Source organism: Loxodonta africana, chromosome 9 (genome assembly GCF_030014295.1).
Source record: "Loxodonta africana isolate mLoxAfr1 chromosome 9, mLoxAfr1.hap2, whole genome shotgun sequence".
In the NCBI taxonomy this organism is placed as follows: domain Eukaryota; kingdom Metazoa; phylum Chordata; class Mammalia; order Proboscidea; family Elephantidae; genus Loxodonta; species Loxodonta africana.
In genome coordinates, this window is record NC_087350.1 from 76,469,119 (window position 1) to 76,494,045 (window position 24,927).

Consider the following 24,927-nt stretch of genomic DNA (forward strand, 5'->3'; position numbering starts at 1 on the left):
GACCGTGAAACTCTGTAGATACAAAAACCACATCTTGTTAATTACCACCCATTTGTCAGTGGAGGCTTGCATGTTACTATGATGCTGAACAGGTTTCAGTGGAACTTCCAAACTAAGACTAGGAAGAAAGGCCTTGGTTTTTGAGGGTTGATTGACAGTCTCTTGAGCTTAGCTTATTAGCATGGCCATCCTTTTCTTAGAGTGTTCTTCCTTCCGTCAGTCCCTCCATGTGATTCTTCTACATATATCCTTTTCTGCACTCACTTCCTCATATTATGAAGTGTGTTTTAATGGTGTCTCTGAAGGATTGGGTGCTGGCCTTGCATCTTCCTCCTCTCTTGAGAACCTGGAAAATTAGAAATACTAGGGGTTTGAGTTCTACCTCCCTCATATTTTTCTTTTTTCCTATAGACTGTTCTCTTTCTGTCTTTTTTTTTTTCTGGAGTGGGGGGAATAGGAGGCAGGGTTATGAGTAAATAGAATAGGATGTTAGTATTTTCTGGGTCATAAGTGTTTTTCTATGACATACTTTTCCACCAAATGGGGAAAAGGCTTTTGTTAGCCCCTTTGTTAACGTCACTCAGATCTTTCTTTGCAGCACTTACTTGATAATATAAACTTTCCTTGATAGTGTGTAAGCTACTTGAAGGCAATGAGAGAAGAGAGAGTGCCTCATTTTTCATTTCTCATGCATAACCACTGAAAAGGGGTTGGCTAAAAAGTCCAGTAAATGAATGATTTGGAAAATTCGTACATGTAATGGACCTGACTGTTTGACCTTTGATATGTGGATCTTCCAAATCATTTTTTGTTATGTGTTACCTATTGATACATAGAGCAAGTAGGTTAAAAAAATCTATTGAACTTTTCATGGGATTTGGTTTCCTGGTTTGGAGGTTTAGGGTCATGGTTTCATGGGATATCCCAGTTAATTGGCCTAATAATATGTTTAGTGCCTCTGTTCCACCTCCTAATTTGATGCCTAGCGCCTGGGGCTTTGGAGCTTGCATTTAGCCATCCTGGGCACAACAGTTGGTCTTTATTAGCCTGGAGCAACAGAGGAAGAAGGAGAGTTACAAATAGGAGGAGGATGTGGAATGTGTGGCTAACTGCCTCCATGAACAACTGCCATCTTTTCCAGGAGACTAGAACTGGATAGTACCCGGGTATGATTACTGAACATTTTGATCAAAGATTCTATAGAAGAATTCCGATCAAAAGGGGAAAAACGCAGGACAAAATTTCAAATTCTCATGGACTCCAGACATGCTGGAACCATGAAGGTTAGATGAACCCCTGAAACTATTATCCTGAGATAATCTTTAAACTTTAAACCAAAAATATCCCGAGGTCTTCTTAAAACCAAACAATAGTATAGCTAAACTAGGAAAGAATGTTTGCTTTGAGCACTATGCTCTTTTAAGATCTATCAGTATGGGGTCAAATTGACAACAGTGACTCAAATGATTAGATAGGAACCTTAGGGGCAGTGAGTTAATGGGGGAGGAACAACTCAGAAAAAGAGGGTGAGAAATGGTTGGTTGCACAACTTGTAGAATGTAATCACTGTCACTAAACGGTACATGTAGAAACTGTTGAATTAGTGTATGTTTTGCTATGTATATTCTCAACAATTATATATAAAAAATAAATCTATTGAACTTGTTTCTGACCTAAAAATATCCCGATTTGCCTACTGGTTTTCTCCTTTTCTGACAGGCAGTTTGTCACAGTTTATTGGTTATCCCAGCTCGAAGCCAGAGTTTTGACATCCTGCAAAGTGCCATCAGTAAGCATTTGGTAAATATAATTTGTTTTTCTCTTCTTTAAAAAATCAATGATTCTCTGGTTAAGATTGCCTTTGCCATAGCCAGGGAGAGAATCTGGAATTCTGAGTTTAATGATACCATGCATCCCACAGCATAAGCAGGGTTAAGAACTGAGAAATCTGGGTTTTATTCCTGGTGGTTACTAACTGATTCTGTGACCCTGGGGGACTCCCTCGACCCCAGGACCTCAGTTTCTATATCTGTGCAGTGAGGGACCTGAGAATTATACCTCAGATCCCTTCCAACTTGTAATGGTCCAGCTCACGTATGGCTGGCATAAGCATATTGGGAATACAGCACCCAGACTAGAGTCTGTGCTCTGGAACCCAGAAGATTCTGGGTCCAAAGTAACAATGTCACCCAGCAGGCTCAGGCCGGGACCTGAGCACTAGAAGCAGTGGGTCCAAACCATGAGACTGTCTTGACTTCTGGCTAGCGGGTGTCTCTTATTCCCATCGGTATAAAATTTGCATTAGGTATTCCTAGGTTGTTGCTTTTAACTTTCTCATGTTTACCCTTTGAACTTTGGTTGTTTTTATAATGTATTATAGTTCAGGAGAGTTCTAGATTTTATCTTACAGGGACTCTAACTTGAGTCCTTTTTCTTCTTTAAAGTGTTATTTCCCTTAATTGAAAGAGTACTACTGAATTTCCAGTACTCTTCCTGCTGTTAAACTTCCAATCTTTAATCCTTTGTGTGTCCAAAGATGCCTACCCTTTTTTTTTTTTTTTTTTTTATCACCTCCATTCCAGGGATTTATGCCCTCCTTTCTCTACATTCATTATAATAGTAAAAGGTCGACATGCCAGTAAGTCTTGGCCACTATTTTCAGACAGCCAGATGGAGAAGGTTAAGACCTTAGATGCTGCAAATTTTTTATGATTTCTCAACAGTAGTTTCCAGGAGATTTAAATCATGTCTACATACAGTCATAAGGTAGACTTGATCTTAGCGACAGTGCATACAGTAGACTCTAGGTGCATTAGCATACTGTGAGGACTCTTACCTAGCCTTCTTTTTTTTTTTTTGGCAGTGAAGCAGTCAAGTGTTAAATATAGTAATATCTTACTGACTCCAGTAGAGGTACTTGACTTAGTCATGTCTGAATGAACAGCTAAATCAAAGGGCTGGGAACTCTGGTTTGTGCATTTAATGACCTGGGATGGCAGCGGTGTGAGATATCAGAGCTTTCTCATCTGAGTAGTCCAAGAATCCTGTTAGTGTGATTGTTGGTATAAAGATTTTTATTGGCTGCATGAAATAATTTTTTAAAGTTATCACTGACTATCAATAAACAGAAATTGTGACGTCTGTAAAATCTTAGAAGACTTTGTCATGGAAGAAGGCAGTGGCTTAGGCTAATAGTATTTCTTGAGTTTGCATCTTTTCAAAGTTGGGGATTAAATTAAGGAAAACAGGGCCTTACGATACGGTAGGTGGGATGCATTCTGCATGTAATAGTTTTATATAGAAGTGATGCAAGGTTAGCTCCTCAGTTGATACGTTTTCATTTTATTGGGGCAGGATGAGGGAGGGTAGGGCTCGTGGTGAAGAAGTAATTCATCTGACTTTTCTCTGCCTAGGTTGGGTTGACCGTAATCCCTGACAGCACAGCTGGCTGTGTTTTGGGTGTTATCTGTAAGCTCCTGGATCAGGCGTGTATACTTAGTGAAACTCTACTGCCCTTTCTGGCTTCTTGTTGCTACAGTCTTCTTTATTTTCTGCTGACTCTAGAGAAGGGGGAAGCAGAACATCTAAGAAAGAGGTAATGGTTTCTTTATTTCTCAGCCTTTGTTTTTAATTTTTTCTACCTGTTCAACTCTCCTATTTTCCAATAAATAAATAAAATGAGAATGGGAGTGAGAGAAGAAAAACTACATTGTTTTAAGGAGGATGGGCTATTACTACAAGCCTTTGTACTTTGTTTTGGCTTCATTAGAGCTAGCCAGAGTGGCATTTTAAATTCCTGGATTTAAAGGACATTGTTCTAAGGTGCTCCAAAAAACCCCAGTGCCGTTGAGTCGATTCCGACTCATAGCGACCCTACAGGACAGAGTAGAACTGCCCCATAGGGTTTCCAAGAAGTGCCTGGCGGATTTGAACTGTTGACCCTTTGGTTAGCAGCCGCTCTAAGGTGCTACTGTTTTTAATCAGTCAGTACTTTTGCTACTATATAATATTCAGGCTAAAGCTTCTAGGATTGTTGGGAACAGTCTGCTGTAATTTAAAAATATTCTTCTGCTTATATTCTTATTTGTGTGCCTTTAAAAAATGTTCTTCATTTTATATTCATTGCAGAAGGTTTAAAAAAGTCTAACATGAGCAAATACAATAAAATAAAAATCATTCTATTACCTTCTTTTAACATTTTGATGTGTACCTTTCTAGTCTTTTTTAAGCTTTTAAATGTCATGAAAATATATAATACATACTCATTGTAAGAAAACACTTACATAGTTTAAAGAGCAATTCTAAACCGAACATCAGTTAGCCAATACCCAGGTTAAGAATTAATAACATGAGCACACTCTCTTCACGTATCCTCCATGGTCAGGTTTCTTTTCTGCACTTGCACAAATAATCACTTTTCTGTTAATCACTTCCTTGCTGATTGCATTTCTAAATGATACAATTTTTGCTTTGCATGTTGTAAATTTTATATAAAAGAAATCATGCTGTATGTATTTTTTGTGACTTAATTCTTTCAGCGTCATTCGTGAGATTCATCCATGTTGAGTCATTTAATTGTACAGGCAGTTCCCAGGTTAAGAACATCCAACTTATAGACAACTTGTACATAAGAATGGACTGCCATAAAGCTTATTATATTAAAAATCTGAGTTAAACACATACAGTGGTTTATAATAATGAATGCATGCACTACTTGTAATGTTCATAAATACATTGCACATTTTGGGAGTGTTTCCTAAGTGTTTATATACATAGAAAGGTTAAATATATACTGTATACTGAGACAAACATTTGACTAACTGATGCCAAATAATAACTCCATGTACCCGTTGTAACTTACCTACAAATTGGACTTAAAGACAGACTTAGGAATGGATCTCGTTCATAACCCAGGGACTGCCTGTATTTCATTCATTTTCCTTTCTCTATAGCAGGGGTCAGCAGAAGTCTTTTTGTAAAGGACTAGGTAGTAAAGATTTTAGGTTTTGTGGGAGAAAGATGTGGTAGTCTGCTTACATAAAGATTTATAGCCATTGGAAACCCTATGGGGCAAGTCTACTGACTGTATCATATAGAGTCACTATGAATTGGAATTGACCCTGTGGCAGTTGGTTTTTGGTTTGGGCCATATGGTCTCTGTCACAGCTGTTCAGCACTGCCATGGTAGTGTGAAAGTAGCCATGGACAATAGGTAAATGAATGAGTATGGCTGTGTTCCAGTAAAATTTTATTTACACAAGCAGGCTATGGGCTGGATTTGGCTTTCCAGCCAGTTTACTGACCCTTGCTGTATTCTGTTATTTGATTATACCACAACTCACCCATTTTACTGTCAACAGACATTTGAATTTTTTCAAGTAACTATATGTTTTAAATTTTGTCTATTTCACTGTAAATACATGATAAAATTCACATGTAAATAAACTGTAGATTTGATGGTATTTTGCTTACGCAACATCAAACTTTAGTTCTATAGGTCAGGAAAAGGCTTTATAAACAGGAAGCAAGTTTTCAGGGGACCTAAGAAAAAAGGATTTTAGAATAACCATTCCTATTTATGAAATGGGTATTATTGCTGTCTGTCATTTTCTGTCTTGAAATATAGCCCCTTTATTAAACATTTCCACGAGAAGTTTCAAAAATCTTTTGTGGTTTCTTATAGAGGAACATCCTACTTTGACTTTATGTGGCTGGACTGGATAAAATTTAGTGTATGTAATACTTGTTTGTTTAAAATGTCTAGTTTTAAAGAGGATACTGAAAGTGTTGATATGGCCTGGACCCTGTGTATCTTGAGATGACAATCACAAGGAGGGTCTTGGATACTTAAAATTCTTTTTTTGCGCTATGCCATCCCCCACTGGAGGTGTTTGTGAGATTACATATAATGAAAATGCCAGTCAGACTACCAAGAGCCTTTTTATTTTACAAATGCTGGCCTAAACATTAGGTTTCCCCCGTACCCTGAACATAGTGTTCCATTGTCTTCTGGGCTCATTGTTGGTAATAAAGTCTGCTGTTCACCTGAGCCCTTTTGGTTTGAAGGTAGTAATCTATTCTGTTTTTACTGTTTGTTCTTTATGTTTGGTTTGTTGCAATCAGGATCTATTTTACTATAGACTTATTATTTATCCTGCTTGAAATTTAGTGTGTGCCTTTTTCTGAGGAGTTAATATTTTTTTCTTCAGGTCTGGGAAGGTCTCAGTTATTATTTATTAAGTTATTAACTTACTAGTATCTCCTCCATTATTTCTGTTTTCTCCTTCTAAAATTTTTTTTAACCATATGGAACTTCTCATTCTGTCCTATTTCTTAACATCTCCAGTTTACTAGTTTTGTTTATTTAATGCCTATTGAGTTTTTATTTCATAACCATGGTGTTATTTTTTACCTTTATCTATGTTGGATTTTTACTTGGCTGTCATTTTTGTTCTTGATTTATTGGTGTTACTTTAAACTTCCTGTCAATTTGTTCTATTAGCACTTTTCTCTGGTGTGGGAATTCTGTCTTATTTTGTGGAGCAGGTGGGTCTCTGGGGATTGTCTTTCATTGGGTTGTATAACTTTTCTCTGAGTGTGTCTTTTGTGGGAATTCTATGGAGGTATGTGGAGATTCCCTGTGGAACAGTTTCACATCTACATTTTCCTGGCTTCAAGCCATATGCAGGGAGCTCAGTTCTAGCTCCCTGGTCCCCATGCATGGGGCTTGAAGCCTCAACTTCCAACACTTTAAAACCCCAGCCCTAAAAACCTACATCGAGTTTAGTACCCCTGTTAGGTTTACTCATGTGAGTTCTGTCATAGTTTGGTACCTAGAGGTTCTAGCCATTCTGGCTTTGAAGTTTTTTTTTTTTTTTTTAATGTATTTTATCTGTATTTCTTTGTGTTTGGAGTAGAAGGGGAGAATGGTATTCTTTGACCAAAAGATGTCACTAGTTGATGGACGGTTATCTGAACGCCTTGGAAAATTGTATGCAAAATATTGAACTTTAAACAGTTTCTTTAAAGTGGCATATGCCTTTAAAAAGGTTTAGAACTGTTGCTTTACATTAAGCTGACATCTCAGCTTCATTTGCTTCCAGCTCTGTCCTTTATACACTTTATAGAATAAGTAAAAATTTTCTTATAAATAACAATTCTTAGAAGAACCCAAGAATGGCTGTTACTTTCTTCATATGGCATTGCTTCCGTCTCTTGGCACTGCTATCTCTTCTCTTTGTTTCTCTTTGGGTTGACAGTTTTCTTTAATTGAGGTGTTTGAAGAATGGAATTCTAAGCTTTATATTTGATGAGATAGAAACCAGTAGCTCTTTTTATTTTAATTGAACTTCAGATGAAGGTTTACAGAACTAGTTTCTCATCAGACAGTTAGTACATTCATTGTTGTATGACACTGGATAACCACCCCACGACATATCAACACTCTCCCTTCTCAACCCTGGGTTCCCTATTACCCGCTTTACTGTTCCCTCCTGCCTTCCAGTCCCTGTACCAGGGCTGGTACACCCCTTTAGTCTTGTTTTGTTCCATGGGCCTGTTCAATCTTTGGCTGAAGGGTGAACCTCAGGAGTGACCTCATTACTGAGCTGAAAGAGTGTTCAGTAGCTATACTCTCAGGGTTTCTCCAGTTTCTGTCAGGCTAGCAAGTGTGGTCTTTCTTTTTGAGTTAGAATTTTGTTCTACATTTTTTTCAGCTCTGTCTGGGACCCTCTATTGTGATCCCTGTCAGAGCAAGCAGTGGTGGTAGCCAGGCATCATCTAGTTGTACTAGACTGAGTCTGGTGGTGGCCGTGGTATATGTGGTCCATTAGTCCTTTGGAATAATCTTTCCCTTGTGTCTTTAGTTTTCTTCGTTCTTCTTTGCTCCCAAAGGGGCGAGGCCAGGGGAGTATCTTAGATGACTGCTTACAGGTTTTTAAGACCCCAGGCGCTACTCACCAGAGTAAAATGTAGAACATTTTCTTTATAAACTCTGTTATGCCAATTGAGCTAGATATTCCCCGAGACCGTGGGTCCCCCACAGCCCTCAGCCCAGCAGTTCGGTCCCTCAGGGAGCTTGGATGTGCCTATGGAGAAACCAGTAGGTCTTTTAAAAGTTCTGGTCAAGAATTACTTGAAATCTACTCAAATTAACTGAAGTAGAAAATTAATATCTTGGACTATTATAAGAGTAACTTGTAAAATGCAAGAGCTAAGAATGTGGCTGGGCTTCATTAAGAACTGGAATTAGGAATCAAAGCCAACAGGAACTGGAGCTGTTATTTCTTCATTCTTTTTCTCTCCTGGATTTCATAGTCTTGTATCTGCGTGTTTGCCTCATTATTGGCTGTGTCTACAGTCTGGCTTTCTCTCCTCCCCTTGCACATAGCTACCCTAGCCTGGCTTTGCATCAGTCAAGAGACTGAGATACGAGAATTTGATTGGTTTGGAATGGATTCAGTGTCCACCTTTGATGCAGTTGCTATATGTGGTGGTGGGGGGTGGGCACATAGTGGAATAGCTGCTTCCTCTAGATCTGGAGGTAGACAGATTTCTTATAGAAAGATTTAGGGTCTAGGAGGATTATACACTCCTGGTACAGAAACCTGAACAGACTAACATGACACAGACACTCTTCAGATGGATATTTTTTCGCTTAATTGACACTCTTCTAGAATGTGATTAGGTCAGATACAAATCCACCTGTTTCTACCATATGCACTTTTGCACCTGTTCTATGAAAGTACCAAGAGAATGCTGGTTACCAAAGTTTGGATTTACTGTCCCTGGACTTCCATGACCTTAGTCATAGGGATGGTACCTTACTACTTTCTAAAAACCATTTAGGCTCTTGGTGAACACATCTGTCCCTGCAAATCTGCCCTGTTCTGAGAAATTGAAGAGTCTCAGAAGTTCATAGGCTTAGAGTTTCATGATTTTTTTTTCCTTCCTTTTTTTACCAGGAGGATATTCTTACTCTGCCAATGTCTTTGGCGTTACATAGTAGACAGTTGAATAATGTCCAGTGATGGATAGCAGAGGATACGCACATGTAGATCATTCTATCCTTTGACTAATTCTGTGTTACGTATGATCACTAGGGCTTCAGGAATGTCTTGCTGAGCCTGGGAAGGTGCTGCTTGCTAGGCTTCCTAGAACCCATAGAATAGGGGAAGTTGGCCATGAAAAAATTTCAGTGGATTTGTTTATTTAGTTCTGATGAAACCCAGTTCTTATTAGTTGTGTTTCATGGTATTTTAAAACACCATATTTCTTTGGACATTTTCAGTTTTGGGATATGGGGAGGAAAGGGCACTTTGCCTGCCTATGCTGGGCTCACTGACTCTTCCATCTCTGGTATTGTAGGGACAAACTGTGGGGGGCCTGTGTCTCCATCCTGGCTGTCCTGCCTCGAGTTCTCAGGTTGATGCTGCAGAGCCTGCGGGTGAACAGAGCGGGGCCTGAGGAGCTGCCTGTTGTGGGCCAGCTGCTTCGCCTGCTGCTCCAGCACGCACCTCTCAGGACTCATATGTTGACCAATGCCATCTTGGTGCAGCAGATCATCAGGAATATTACGGTAAGAGACAAGGTACCATTGGCCTTAGTGCTGTTGGGAGGGTCAGATTCCTGAACATTGACTGACTTCCTGGAATCCAGCCCAGTGTGATGGTTTTTCATGGTTTCCCCTGCCACCCTGTATTCTGATGGTCATATAACTAGGGGGAATGTCTTTGATTGCAGAATCAGCAATAAAAGCTCCAAAAAACAAATACTGAATTAAGGTGGCAAGCAGCTTAGTTAGTTCCCAAAAAGATAGAGGCATCAGAGGGACTCCTACCTGGATTCTGATAAAAACTCTATGGATTAACTATGATAGTTTGGCAAGTTCTTTTACCTATCTGAGCTTGTTTTCCTATCTGTAAAAATAGGAGTAATGCCATTTTCATTGGGTTTTATGAACATTAAATGAGCTTATCCAAGTAAAGTTTTTGGCGTGCCTGGCATTTATTAAGTGCCCAATAAATGTTCACTGTCATAAGGAAACTATTGAGCAGGAGTAAACTTTAGGTCAGTTTCTGGTCAGTTGAGAGTAAGAGGAAGAAGGAAGCTGCAGACTTCAGATTTGTCTAATGGTTTGCCATCTGCCTTCAGGTCTGGGTGTGGTGGGGTTGGCAGCTCTCTTATCTACAGTTTTTTCAGTGCTTTTGGTTTTGGAGGGTTAAAGAGGGGATTTTTGTATAGGTGTTGGGGGGTTTATTGATAGGGGTATGTAGCAATACTCTGGAGTAACAGCTTTTACATGTATACAACACAGGTGCTCATTCTGAATTTTCTCAGTAGCCTTTGAAGAAATGGAAGAGGCAGTGGGATAATTCAGAAATAATAGAAGAAAGGCAAGATCTTGGATTATTCCCAGATTGGACTATAAGGAAGAAATCGACAAATTGTCACTTGGCCTTGTAGATACTAGGGCAACTCTGGATTTCACAAAGATCTTGAGATTCTAGAATGCCAAGGGATGGAGGTTGAAGGTTTAAAGATGCTTGATGATGAAATTCCATTAGTCCCTAGGATATGGGGGAGGGAAGAAGCTGGTACACTTGTACTTGAGGATATAACTAGGAATTTTCACTGCCGGTGGTAATGCCCAATTAATAGGTTCCTTTTTCCAAGAATACTCCCTGGGATGATTTATAGATGGAGGTGTTGCTGGGGAAGGCTCTGAGAGATCATGTTTGGGTATAAAAATACTGTCATATAAGTGCAGTGATGTTGGTACAGTTCTCAAATTACTCTTGTTTTTCTCTTCAGACATTGAAGAGCGGAGGTGTTCAGGAACAGTGGCTCACAGATTTACATTACTGCTTCAATGTGTACCTCACCGGACACCCCCAGGGGCCTGGTGCATTGAGTACAGTATATTGAAGAGACACCATGGTACCTCCTGTTTGCAATTGTTTATTCATATCTATCTAATTTTGAAGAGCAACTGATGGAGTGAATGTTTGTCATTAAAGCTGAACTTTTAAAGAAGTTGTTTATGAACCTTCCTTTATATACTGAAGTGGGAAAATAATACTTGGGATTTCCCACTAGTGGGCAGGCTGACCTAGAGGAGCACATGATACATGATTACAGTTGGTAGTGTATTTTGCATTTCCTAGGAGCTGAATATAACAAATAGTAGTAATGTGGTGCCTTCTATTATTTACCAAGAAATTAGCTAAATCTTTGCCTCCCATCTAGGCAAACCCTATTTGTTGTGTTCTCAGTTCCACTTTACTCAGATAACAACAGAAACGAGTTTTTTGTTTGTTTGAGGCTTTTGCCCTTATCCATCGAGACATTCAGCTCCTCACCGTGGAGTTCTGTTATCTAGAATTTTCTAGCCCTCCATGCAGGGGCAAGATTTTAAGACAGTGTTGTAGTTGGTTTGGATTTTCCTGTATCTGAATGGTGTTTGGTTTAATCTGGGTAAGTAGACTTTCAAAATAATTTTCTACTAAAGATCCATTATAGTTTTAAAAAGTTACCTGTCATATATAGTGATTTTACAATACTTCATAATTATGAAAATAATGAATGTAACAATTTAAGTAGCAAACTATAAAAATTAAGATAATTAAATTAACACTTTATTGCTTCCTATCTCTTATTGTCAGCACGGAAGTGTCACTGATCTTAAGAAAATGGAAGCAGACCTTCAGATACTGTGAGCCTGATATGTCACTCTGCCTCCTGTCTGCATGCCCGCAGCAGCCTTTCTCTTAAAAGTGTGAAAAAAACCCAGATGACCAATCACTGAATTTTATTTTAACCAGCTGTTCATAAGACAGCTAGAATGTGCACAGTCAGCACAGTTTTTCTTGCCAATAGGAATGGCATTTTGATAAGACTGCTCGCCTCTAGAAAATACAAGTGGAATGCTGAGGCCTGAATAGGTTCCTTGCTGCATGAATGGTCTGGCCTATAAACTCAACCTGACTGATTCCTGGCTACTGTGATGCTGGTGAGAAAACCATACAGACAGTATGTGGCAGAGCTAATATGGGAACTGCAAAATGTCAGGAATCAACAGAGCGTACCTATGGGTCCTATGGCCAGTTTCTGAAAGCAATACTGAGTCATGATTCTGGTCTGAAATGTAAAACTGATAATGGAGTAACAGTGAAGATGTGCTGTCTGTGATGAAATTTGCTGCATTAAATTCTAGAACTAATAGTGAAATGAAGACTACTATGAGATTGGTTCCTTCCCATCTCAATGAGGTTCTTCACTTGAAGCAAGAAACCAGCCTGTGCTGGCTAGCTGGCAAAAATCCTAACCCAGCACCCCCGTTTTGTTTAGATTTTACTGTTAATTATTAGTTCTCATTTCCAGGATACTGACTGACACGAAAGCAGACAGCTACTCTCCTGGAGTGCAGGCTAAGGTGATTTACGAAACAGTGCTGTGTAAGAGTGGAAAAAAAACTTACTCTGACATTTTTTCAGTTACTACCACATTTTCAGGCTAATAAGGCTTCAGGCATTGATGTGAAAATTTTCCCAAGCAGAGAATTAGAACTCTGTACTAGCTATTCCAGCTCCCTCGAACACAGTCTTCTGAAACAGGCACTCGAAGCTTTGTTTTGCTTTTTGATTGAATAGCTGATTGCAGGTTATAAGAAAAGTTCTTTGATCGTCCACTGTTCTCATGGAGGTGTATGCACTGCAGGCTGCTCACTGTTAAAAGTAAACATAATATAGATATTTGGGTTATTAATTATAATGCAGAGGGAAGGGTTCCTTGGTGGTGAGGAAAACGGTTTCTGTTCAGACTGTCCCTGAACCTAATACTGTAAACAAGATGATGGGCCCGTTCACTGTGGAGGTAGGATGACTTAACTGACCTTGCAGTTGCCATCATCTCAAAGTGATATATTTCCAAGAAAGAAACTTGATTTAGAGGATAAAGTCACTTGAGCTGGAACTGGAGCCTAGTTTTTTAGTCGGCCTAGAAAATCTTGGGTGCTTTATTTCTCTCCGTGTCTGTCATACGGCACATCTCTTAATTTTTAACTTTCTGTGTGGCACACAGCTTCCTAAAGTTCATTCTGGAAAACAGGTTCATTTGAAAACTTTTGATCCTTAAGAATGATGGACTAATAGGTGTATCAAACTTAAAATGGATTTCTTGAGGCCTTACATTGTTTTACTGTCTTCCAAATGCCAGCTCAACTTTACTGCTCAAGACATGTGAAAGCTATAGATCTGAGTGGAGAAACAGCCGGGGGGCTGTCGCTTTGCTACCCGTGGATCTCACTTTTTGCTTCCTCCTTTTTAAGAGATAGAGGCCTCTGGAGGTTCTCTCCCCCATGTTAGAGGGTGGGAGTAATCATGTCATTCATTTGTCAACTATTTGAGCACCTACAATGTGCCAGCGTGTCTCTAAAACGAGGAACACAGCAGTAAGCGAAAACAGAAAATCCCTAACCCTCTGGCATTCTCAAGGTGAAAAATGAACCAGAATCATTTTCTGTTCAAGGTGAAGACCAAAGTTAATGCTCCGTCCTCTTGGGTTCAATTCAGTGTCTCTGAGTTCACATTACAGAAACTTCTGTGTGTCCAAGTCATGCCTATTTCATGCAAATTATTTTCTTTTATAGACATGTCTTATGTATAAAACACAGGTTTCAGCTAAACTAGCTAGCAGTTCCACCTGTCCATCAGACTTATGGCTGGATAATGAATGCTTACTGCAGGTAGGGCTGGGCCTAACAAAACCTCGTTCCCCTGAGTTTGGGGTTAGGAAAAGATTGCCTTTATTTAGTCCTTGTCCAACTGCAAATCAGAATTGTATGTGCAGGATAATCTAACTTGTTCATATTAAGTCTAGGAAACCGCTGAGTATTTCACTGAATTTGTTTACTCTGTGCCCTTTGAACCCCTCAACTACAAATATTCTATCCTGATAAACACCGTAACTTGTAAGATTTCTGATGGTCCTGGGTTTATTTTACAACAAAGAAAAAAAAAAGCTCTGATTATCTAATTTATAATATTTGATTATAAATGCCACTTCTCTTGTAGTTATATCTGACAGTTTTGTTTTTGAGCCTATTCTCAGTTCACTCAAGTATAAAGATGAAAGTTTTCTTCTATAAAACTTTGGGCTTGAATTCCTTTGAAAGTTTCTAACTGCCCCACTCACCACTCCTGGATCAGCCTCCCTATTATTACATGAAGTTGTCCAAGTCCTTTTAAAGATGTGGCAGTAATTACTCTGCCGGCCCTTCCCCCTCAAGCTAAGTGAATCTCCAGTTCAGGCCGACAGTCACTGCTTGCCTTCCCAGCTGCAGTCTGTTCCTGCGGGATGACTGTGATAGAGGAGCGTGGGGAGGATGCTGCTATAGCCACCTGTGGAGAAACACTGGCCCTGGCATTAGCTGCTGACAACACTGAACACATCACCCAAATTTAGTGCTGGCATGACTGAAGGGGCCCTGAGTAAAACACTTGTCTCGACACTGGAAAGAAAGTTCCCTGAGCTGCTCCTGGATGAGTGAAAGTGGGGAGTCGAGCCCGAGCTGGATATGCTATCTAGATCCTTTTTATGGTGCTTGGGGAGGCAAAAGGCAGAATGTGTAGGGAAGGGACTTCTCTCCATCTTTGGGAAGGAGATAGAGGGTCTTAATGTCAGACCAAAATGGGGCAAGAACTCCCAAACTGTTACTTGGAAGAATGACAGTATTTTCGTTTCTGGCTTTATGTGGACAAGTATGTAAAAGTGATCAATAGTAGCTACCATTTATTGTTTCTGCTGGAGGTAGTGTTGCCAGTAATAGCTTTGGCTTTGAAAATAACGTGCCTCTTAACGGAGACAGGTTGCAGTAATAAGTCCATGAAAGGGTGTGAAAAACACACGCATACCTGAAATCAAATGACTACTGGAAGCCCCTGGCAGTCTGGTTTAATGTCTGCCACCTTTGGAGATGGGGAAGGAAAAAACCTTCTCCACATTCTCTCCCCACCTGCTTTGCCAGTGCAGTGGTTGCTTTACCTGAATTGAGACGCAGCACAGAAGGGGCTTTTGGAGATCTTGTGGGATGATGGACTTTACCTTCTTGAGAGCAACCTGAAATCAACCAAAAATGATCATCTATCTTTGACTAATGACAGCTGTGGCCTGACCAAGTTCTGAAGTCCTTACTAAGCAACAGGCAGGTGTCTACACCAAGATAAATGAGTATACCATGTAAACCCAGGGCACCGCAAGAGCTCTGTTTCCAAAGGTGCCTTGACTCCTTTTTTCTTTTGGAGGGTTAGCCAGGCTTATTCTTATTCTCTGCAGAGTGTATTTGGATGGGGTTTATCCAGACTGAAAATGTCTCATTTATAGTAGCTTATGTGCATGAAGTAAGTATTTTCTGTAGTAGTGCTTGGGTCTGGGACATTCCACAACAGAAACAGGCAACCCTGTACCATCTTAGCCTAGGGAAGGTCAAAGTGAGGCAGGTAGGGCTACCTGAACCTGGAGCCTTTGAAATGAGTAACATAAGGGGAAGACCCAAGCGGGGTCAGTGAAGTTTTCAGTCATGAAACCCAGAGGAAAATCTTGGCAGGAAAGGTCTGTGAGCTGAGATACCAGACTGCCTCATGAAACCAATTTTGATCCAGAACTGCTGGGGGTAAGTGGGCAGGGGGAGGGGGAGAGATGACAGGGACTGTGTGGTGCTAAGAATTCTCTTGGTGTTGGGAAGTAATTAAGTTCAACTCCTATCAGAATGGAGTTTTCCTAGTGTCATGAAACCCCATTTCAGATTCTTTGGGGGTGCTTCTTGTAAACTATGAGGTGCCCATAAAAAGAATTACCGTAGATTTGCTTGAGCACTGAGTGCTTGGTGGACTTGATGCCTGAGCTGCCTTTGGATGGACTCTTGGTGGTCCTGCCTGCTGCAGTAGTCTTTGGGGGCTTTAATTCCAGTTCTTTCCGCCAAACTTTAAGGAGCAAGGCCGCACACTCTCGGTTCCATCTGTCCACATCTCCTGCTCCAAGCTGCTTCATATGTATAAGGTGGGAAAGGTGCTTCTTGAGCTGATAGCTGGTGGGGACAGAGGAGGAGAAAGGCTTTAAGACTTACCAGATCACAGTTCTGAGAAAACCAAATTTCCTTAAGGTTCCTGGAAGCTATATAATTAGTATTATTTGCTGAATTTCTGGGAGGTTCAGTCAAGCTTCTGTTCCCAGTTTCAGTGGCAGCATGTTGAGTGTTGAATTCTTTTTCCTATCATCAAACACTTCCTGAACTAGGTAAAATCAACCAGATCAGGCCCTGCGCTAAAGGAGCTCATAGACTAGTGGGATAGGTTGATTTGTTAAACAAGCATATGTAGTATGAGAAATACTATGTGAGAGGAAGAAGGTAGACTGCGTGGGACCAGGTACACGAATGACAGTTTGGGAGGTTTGGTAAGGCTTTAGGAAGCCGAATTACTTCTTTTGGGTTTTACAGGGTGAGTGGGAGCTTACCAGGCGAGAAGGGCATTCCAGGCAGCAGAACTGGCATGCGTAGAGATAATGGGGATTTATGCAGGAAAAGCAGAAAGGCAATGTGGTTTGAGCATTGCATGTTTGGTGAGGGAAGGAGGGGAGGTTGGGCTACACTGTGGAAGAAGCCAACACTGTTGAGGGCCTGTTGTATACCAGGCACTCTTCCTATGATTAAGCCTGAAAATCTCTGAGGTAGACATTAGGAAAGCTCAGAAAGGCTGAGTAACTTGCAGAAGGTCACACAGCCAAAGTCAGGAGGAGCCACCATTCAAACTGTGCTGCCTAGTCCCACAGTCAAATATTGGTAAGGACTTTGCATTCTGTATCTGCTGGGGACCCAGAGAGATTTTTAAGAAGATCGGCAATGGTAAGAGCTATGTTTTACTAAGATTGTTCTGCTGAAGGGTGGAGCCTGGAATGGAAAGAAAAGGGGCAGGGGGATAATGACTGTATTTACATACAGTCCTTATTTGATGGTTTCTATCCCACTTAGGTATCATTCATATGCTCCCTAACTGCTTCCTGAACATGACTGTTTTGGAGCGTCCAAGGAAAGCTGCATCAGTGCTCATCATCTGGAGCTGCATTAACTCCTGGTGGGCCTCTAAGGAGCTGCAGCAGCACCCATACCTGGCTGAGCCACATTTTATAGTACACCAGACAGGAAACCATCATCTTCCTAAACCAGCCAAAACTTTGCAGTGCTTGACGCAGCCCCATCCTTCCTTCCTCAAAGGCTGGTTTCAGCCAGACACATAATTCTTCCCTTCTTCTCCTGGAGTGACAAACCATGGCATCCCTCTGCTAGAATAGGTACCACACGTCCAAAAAGCCAATTACAAAAGCGAGGATGACTGCACAAGACTATTCCACAGTCACTTTCTTCTGTTTGAGATGCTGCCAATCTTCCACACTCTTGTGAGCAGAGAACTCGCTGGGAAGCTCAGGTATTGCTGAAGCTGTTAGAAGCCTTGGCTTTCAGTGAGCACAGCCTCTACTTAATTGACTTTAGTACAGAGACTGAGTCTGTGTCCAGGTGATATGATGGTCCCAGTGTTCAGAGGAACATCCTCTATCCCCCCATTCTCAAGAGCATGTGCTGCTGGTATGTTGAGAATCCTAACATGCCCAATAGTCCCTTTCAGCCCTGGGCTCAAGGCTCTTCTTTTGGTACAGCCTATCCTTCCTTATTTACCTGAGAAAAGTCAAGTCTTGACTGGTAATAAAGCTCATACTTCATTTTAAGAGTCTGCTTCATTTTCTCAGGGCCCAAAGTTCAATCTGCTCATTCTATCCCTGTGTATCTTTCAGTCTCCCCTTCTCCATCCTTGACTTCTCTCCTGTAACGATAGCCTGCATTTATCGAGCACTTACGTGCCAAACCCTGTTCCCTATGCCATCCCTCAGTGTTCCTTAGGTTTGCTGTCACCTACAGTTCCAGGACAGCATGTTGGGCTCCTTTAGTTAAAATGGAAGATGTACAAGGATATAACTATCAACAAGTGTTTTCAATGTCACAGACATGTGACTACCATGGGCGGCATCCCAGAAGCTCTTTGAGAGTCAGTGTCCCCAGTCTTCAGAGTTGCACAATGGCTCAGCCAGAGGGGGCCTGTATAATTGCCTTCCCAGATGGGCACATTAGACTATGAACCCACTGTTCTTGGGAAGAATGACTGAAGGCTCATTTGCTACTATGGACACTTACTGACAGGACCTGTCAGCTTCTGACTCTTCAAAGGAGTAAAAGAACAGGCTGTCTGATGGGGAGGCATTTTAGCTAGGGAGCAGCTGTGGGACCTGACGTCGTAAATCTTGCTGGCTTGTTTAGATCCCAGGTTTCAGCTGAAACACTTAACAGAAAGCCCCTCTGGGACGATAGCCAGTGCATGTCCTGGAAGAAATCTCCAAGGAGGAAGCACCATGACCATTCCAATCTGTGGCTTCAGAGCAGTGCTTCAAAACAGTTCTGCACAATTCAGTCATGGCTGACAAGGGGAAAACCAAATGGATTCAAATTTTTAAAATGTGGGTGAAGCAAAACAGTAAGTGGAACAAGAAAAATTAGGGTCAAGACTGCTAGAAACAATCTCCCACTTAGAAAACAAGGGCAGCGTGTGTGTTGCATAGCAACCAAATCTCTTGACCAGCAGAGTTGAAACCATGGTGCCCCACTCAAAGATGGCAGCTGACCGTGCCATTTTGAATGCGTGTTAATCTCCATAGTCCTGGGAATAATCCAGTCTCCCGCATCAGGCTTCTGAAAGGGCTCACTACACCTCTTCCAAGTCTCCCATTCCAGAGCTTTGACCTGTAGTTTCTTCCCTTCTGGTTATCATTCTGGTTCACCCAAATTTTAAAAATTCGGATCTGTTCCTGTTTTGCTTCGACAGCCATGACTGAACCACACATAATGGTTTGAAGCCCTGCTTCAGAGGCATACTCAGCACAAAGCCCAGTGCTGATACAAGTTCTGTAACATTGGTAAGTTAACTGTTCCATGCTTCAGTTTTCTCATCTGTAGAATGGAGATAAGAACAGTACCTACCTCAAGGGTTTTTGTGAGGATTAAATGAATTAATTCATATAAAACTACTTAGAACAGTGCCTGGCACAAGTGCCCAATAAATGCTAGCTACTTATATTAATAATAGTAAAAAAATAACAGCATCACCCTGCTGATGGTTACCCTGACATGTGAGCCACCATCCAGGCAGTTCTTGTCCAGCCTAAGGTGAAGAGCAAAAGGCCTCCCTCCTACTTGACCACAGCAAGAACTTTCTTATAAATGTAAGGAAAAGACCCTTGGGTTTGAGTGACAAAGGTTCAAGTGCTGGATCTGCACCCCTAGGACAAGTGGAGAAACTAATCCCTGTCATGACTGCTTCCTAGTGTGGCTGGGAGATCAAATGGGATCATGGATGAAAAAGGACTTTGTAAACTGCCAGGAGCTCGACCAGACAGAGGAAACATTGCAAAGGCTGTGCAAACCCAGTCAGATCACCTGGGGATGTGAGACGCAGTCTTCGTCATATTCCCAGAGGCTCCACCCTAGATCTCACAAGAATCTCTCTTGTTCTTTTCTCTCCCAATACTAGGGTTCTCTCCAGCTCCTTTTTATTCTTCTCTGTACCGGGGAGCACCTTCCTTCTTTGAGCTCTTGAACACGCATTTTTTGGGGGGCATACATGGCCTTGGGCACTGTGTCATGCCACCTGCTGGGCTTCCCCGTGACTGTCCTGCTGTGGAAGGCTTGCAGCTGCTTGAGTGGGATCCTCTCCTTTCTCACCAGGCCCCACCTCCCTGATGCAGGAGGGCTGCTTAAAGAAGCCTTTTCCCTTTTCACACTGCTGCTCACCAACTGTCTGACCTCTGAGCTTCTCAATAGAGGAGACTTCTGGATGCCTGATTCTATCATTGCCTTCACTGGGGTTGAAGTGGGCCCAGGCAAATAGGCAGATTTGCTTGCCTTTTACCCATTAATCTCTGCAGACAAGGCCACATAAGTCCCACCTGTCGGGTATGGGTCCAGTCCTTCCTTGAGCACTGGTTATCACTTAAGGCCTAATCTAAAATTAGACCCTACCGGTGCTTACAGAAGAAGCCCTGAAGGCACAGTGGTTAAAGTGCTTGGCTGCTAACTGGTCGGCAGTTGGAAACCACCAGCCACTCCACAGGAGAAAGATGGTGTAGTCTCTTCCAGAAAGATTTGCTGTTGTTAGGTGCTGTCCAGTTGGTTCCCACTTGTAGCAATGCTATGTACAACAGAATAAAACACTGCCTGGTCCCACACCATCCTCACAATCGTTATGTTTGAGCCCGTTGTAGCCACAGTGTCAATCCATCTCCTCGAAGGTCTTCCTCTTTTTCACACACCCTCTACTTTACCAACCATGATGTCCTTCTCCAGGGACTGGTACCTCCTGATAACATGTCCAAAGTATGTGAGACAAAATCTTGCCATTCTTGCTTCCAAGGAGCGCTCCGGGTGTACTTCTTCTAAGATAGACTTGTTCGTCCTGGCAGTCCATGGTATATTCAATATTTTTCGCCAACACCATAATTCAAATGCATCAATTCTTCAGTCTTCCTTATTCATTGTCCAGCTTTTGCATGTATATGAGGTGATTGAAAATATCATGGCTTGGGTTAGGTGCACCTTAGTCCTCAAAGTGACACCTTTTAAAAGTCTTTTGCAGCAGATTGGCCCAACACAATACCTCACTTGATTTCCTGACTGCTGCTTCCATGGGCATTGATTGTGGATCCAAGTAAAATGAAATCCTTGACAATGTCAGTATTTCCTTTGTTTATCATGATGTCGCTCATTGGTCCAGTTGTGAGGACTTCTGTTTTCTTTATGTTGAGGTGTAATCCATAATGAAGGCCGTAGTCTTTGATTTTCATCAGCAAGTGCTTCAAGTCCTCTTCACTTTCAGCAAGTAAGGTGGTGTCATCTGCATTTCGCAGATTGTTAATGAGACTTCCACCAATCCTGATGCCACATTCTTCATATAGTCCAGTTTCTTGGAAAGATTTATAGCCTTGGAAACTCTATGAGGGAGTTCTACTCTGTCCTATAGGATCACTATGAGCTGGAATTGACTCAGTGGCAACAGGTTTGGTTTGGTTTTAGTTTGTTGCTTACAGTGTGAAGGAGATTGCGATGAGAAAGCTCTTAGCAAGAGATGCCTTGAGTCCTCTCATAACTACTCCCTGGAAGCATTTGTCTGTACCACCACACATTGACCTGTATCTTAGGAGAGCTTCCACATCTATTCCCACTTCCCAGTCCATGTTTTGAGCTTGGCAGTTGCTCAGAAAAGTTTTTGTAATAAGTTTGTCAAGTAGTTCTCTCTATGCAGGTCTTGGTTTAGATATTTGTGGTATGATTAATCCCTGAGTAGTGAAGACACAAGAAGAAAAATAAAACATCTTATATGTGTCGTGCTTTAGAGTTTACAAAATATGACATTGTTCTCATTCCTGTAACCTGTCTGTATAAACAGGACAGGTGCAGCAATTGTTAAGTCCCACTTACAGGTGAGGAAATCGAAGGTCAGGGAAGCGAAGTGATTTGCCTAAAGTCAGATAATCTGTTAATCCTTCATCCAAAACTCAGGCTTCCTGGTTACAAATCTTTTACACTATGCTATTTTGGGCACTTTCCCATCCTTCCTGGCAAAACACCTCCCAAATAGCTTATGCAAGTAAATTACTAGGATTTACACATGTGTGACCCACAGGGTTTTCCTTGGCTAGTTTTTGGAAGTAGATCGCCAGGGCTTTCTTCCTAGTTTGTCTTAGTCTGGAAGCTCCACTGAAGCCTGTCCACCACAGGTGACCTGCTGGTATTTTAAATACTGGTGGCATAACTTCCAGCATCATAGCAACATCCAAGCCACCACAGTATGACAAACTGATAGAATATTGTCCAACATAGTGCTGGAAGATGAACCCCCAAGTTGGAAAGCACTCAAAATACACAGTGGCTACAACAATGGACTTGAGCATATCAATGACCATGAAGATGGCACAGGACCAGGCAACATTTTGCTCTATTGTATGCAGGGTCAGCATTACTTGGACCCGACTAGAGGGCAACTGATAACAACAACAAAACACACGTGTGGATTTGATGGGTTGTTGTTAGAGGCCGTCAAGTTTGATTCCGACTCATGGTCACCTAAAATTGGCCTTGTCATGCCACCACATAGAATTCACTGGGAAAACATCAAAGAGAACAGGAATTGTCCTGCTAGAGGCATCAGGGACAACCAAAGAAGCAAAGCTGCCACGGCACCCCATCCTCCTACCTTCTCCAGGCACGCTGGATGACTGCTGCTGCCTTGTTCTTTCTGCGAAATAGCTCTTTCCTGCTTCTTTCTTTCTGGATTATCTGCAGCCGGAGCTCTACGGGGAGAAGGTCAATATTCACACTCTGTCCAGAGAGGGGACCAGGTGATGGATCAGTCTCCTTGGACACTGTGGATGTCCCCAACTTCCTGGGCCCTGATCTCACCACCTCTGTGCTCTGTGGCAAATCTGAGTACACCCCTTCTGTAAGCTTGTCCTGTGTCACTTTGTTTCTCGGTGCTCGAAGTTGGAGAGGATTCTGCCCAGCGTGGAGCACCTCCCCCTTGGCACTGCCAGGCCGGCTAGAACCAGCCGGGGAGCACCTTCCTCCTTTGAGCTCTTGAACACGCATTTTCTGGGGGGCATACTTGGCCTTGGGCACTGTGTCACGCCGCCTGCTGGGCTTCCCGTGGCGGTCCTGCTGTGGAAGGCTCGCAGCTGCTCGAGTGGGATCCTCTCCTTTCTCACCGGGCCCCACCTCCCTGATGCAGGGGGGCTGCTTGAAGAAGCCTTTTCCCTTTTCACACTGCTGCTCACCAACTGTCTGGCCTCTGGGCTTCTCAGTAGAGGAGACTTCTAGACACCTGATTCCATCATTGCCTTCACTGGGGTTGAAGTGGACACAGGCAGATCGGCTTTTAGAATGTTCTCTAGATGTTTCTGAAGAAACAAGAGAAAGGCAGAAGAATATTTATTGCCAAAAATTTGCGTGGTAGGGTGATTCTGTTCATTTGTTCCCATAAAATACTCAGACTTGACCTGTAGTATCACCATGACAGTAGGGATTATAACTAGGAAAAAAGTGCTTAACTCCCACCTCCAGCAATATAGTAGGTTAGATAACCCCAAAACTTTCCTACTATGAGTGACTAACGCTGACTAAAATATGATAAACGTCCTTTAAAAAGCACAGTCGTGCTTTCAAAGGAAAAAAAAATGGAAATCTCTAAGGACCAAAAACAAAGAGAAAGCTGAAAATCAGTGCAATATGTGTATGTGCTGCTCTGGTGGCTGTCTAGGCAGGTGATGGTGGTGGCGTGGGCAGCAATTGGTCTTAGTAAATATCTGATTGTGTTTTGACACCCAGATAAAAATAAGAACAGAAAATGAGACCTTGCTGTATGAAGCCGTACTCTTAAAGGGATAGCCACTACACTTCGGAAACAATAGACAACATAAAAAAATTTGCTTACAAGCTCTGGGACATCAAACCAAAAACCAAACCCATTGCTGTTGAGTTGATTCTGACTCATAGCGACCCTATAGGACAGAGTAGAACCGCCCTCTAGAGTTTTCAAGGAGTGCCTGGTGGATTCAAATGGCCAACCTTTTGGTTAGCAGCCATAGCACTTAACTACTATGCCACCAAGGTTTAGGGAAGTTTATTTCAGCCTAGGCTCTAGGTGGGGTAAACAGTCTCCTGGGAGACTTTGAACACAAAGCCCTGTGCCTCACATGGTTTTGGTATTCATTTATTCTCAACCCACGGGAGAAATGAATATAAAAACTGATCTCAGGATGGTGATATCCCAGGATATCTAATAGAAACAAACAAAATATGGAATGCCCTCAACGTACAATGCATAGAAAGGGTCATTCTGAAAATGACCTCACAATCCAAAATGTGATAAAACACATAATGAGCAACAGTTTGCAGACACAGCAAGATGAGACCCCCAAGAACTTCAGCTAATAGAACAGCATGTGTACACACACACAATGACTGAACAACCTAAATGCCCATCAACAGATGAACAGATAAATTATGGTATATACACACAATGGAATACTATGCAACAATAAAGAACGATGATAAATCCACAAAACATCTCACAACATGGATGAATCTGGAGGACGTTATGCTGAGTGAAATAAGTCAGCCACAAAAGGACAAATATTGTATGAGACCACTATTATAAGAACTCAGGGCAAGGTTTACACACAGGAAAAAGCATTCTTTGATGGTCACAAGGGTGAGGAGGGTGGGAGAGAGGAAATCACTAAGTAGACAGGAGAAAAGTGTCACCTTCGGTAAAGGTAAGGGCAACACACAGGGGAAGTCAGCACAACAGGATCAAAGCAAGAGCAGAGAAGTTTCCTAGATAAATCCAAACACTTTGAGGGGCTGAGTAGCTGAGGCAGGGACCTGGGGACCATAGTTTTGGGGGACATCTAGGTCAATTGGAATAGCATAGTTCATAAAGAAAATGTTCTACATCCCACTTTGGTGAGTAGCATCTGGGGTCTTAAAAGCCTGTGAGCAGCCATCTAAGATACAACTACTTGTCTGTTCTAGTCCAGAGCAAAGGAGAATGAAGAAAACCAAAGACACAAGGAAAATATTAGACAAAAGGACTAAAGGACCACATGAACCAGGGACTTCATCAGCCTGAAATCAGAAGAACTAGATAGTGCTCAGCTACCACCAGTGACCAGTCTGACAGGGATCACAACTGAGTCCCAGACAAAGCAGGGGGAAAATGTAGAACAGAATTCAAATTCTCACAAAAGGACCAGACTTACTGGTCTGATAGAAAC

At 41.9% G+C, this 24,927-nt stretch overlaps 2 protein-coding genes across 10 annotated transcripts in view; one reads left to right on the forward strand and one right to left on the reverse strand.

The window, feature by feature from the left end:
• Window positions 1-11,034, forward strand: part of TEX10 (testis expressed 10) — a 65,698-nt gene extending 54,664 nt beyond the window's left edge. For 3 of the 7 annotated variants that reach the window (XM_023545098.2, XM_003407838.4, XM_064291661.1), the window contains exons 12-15: window positions 1,720-1,800; window positions 3,414-3,595; window positions 9,367-9,577; window positions 10,813-11,034. In XM_023545098.2, coding sequence (XP_023400866.1) covers window positions 1,720-1,800; window positions 3,414-3,595; window positions 9,367-9,577; window positions 10,813-10,926 — 588 coding nt within the window. In that variant the 3' untranslated portion in view covers window positions 10,927-11,034. Of the gene's footprint in view, window positions 1-1,719; window positions 1,801-3,413; window positions 3,596-9,366; window positions 9,578-10,812 lie in introns of those variants that run through there. The other 4 variants (XM_064291662.1, XM_064291663.1, XM_064291665.1 and 1 more) reach the window with 4 other exon arrangements.
• Window positions 2,534-24,927, reverse strand: part of INVS (inversin) — a 164,428-nt gene continuing 142,034 nt past the window's right edge. For 2 of the 3 annotated variants that reach the window (XM_003407840.4, XM_023545096.2), the window contains exons 14-17: window positions 22,350-23,049; window positions 15,855-16,084; window positions 15,043-15,117; window positions 2,534-12,725 (exon numbers count right to left, since the gene is read on the reverse strand). In XM_003407840.4, the coding sequence (XP_003407888.2) occupies window positions 12,574-12,725; window positions 15,043-15,117; window positions 15,855-16,084; window positions 22,350-23,049 (1,157 nt within the window). In that variant the 3' untranslated portion in view covers window positions 2,534-12,573. The remainder of the gene's footprint in view (window positions 12,726-15,042; window positions 15,118-15,854; window positions 16,085-22,349; window positions 23,050-24,927) is intronic. The other variant, XM_023545097.2, reaches the window with a different exon arrangement.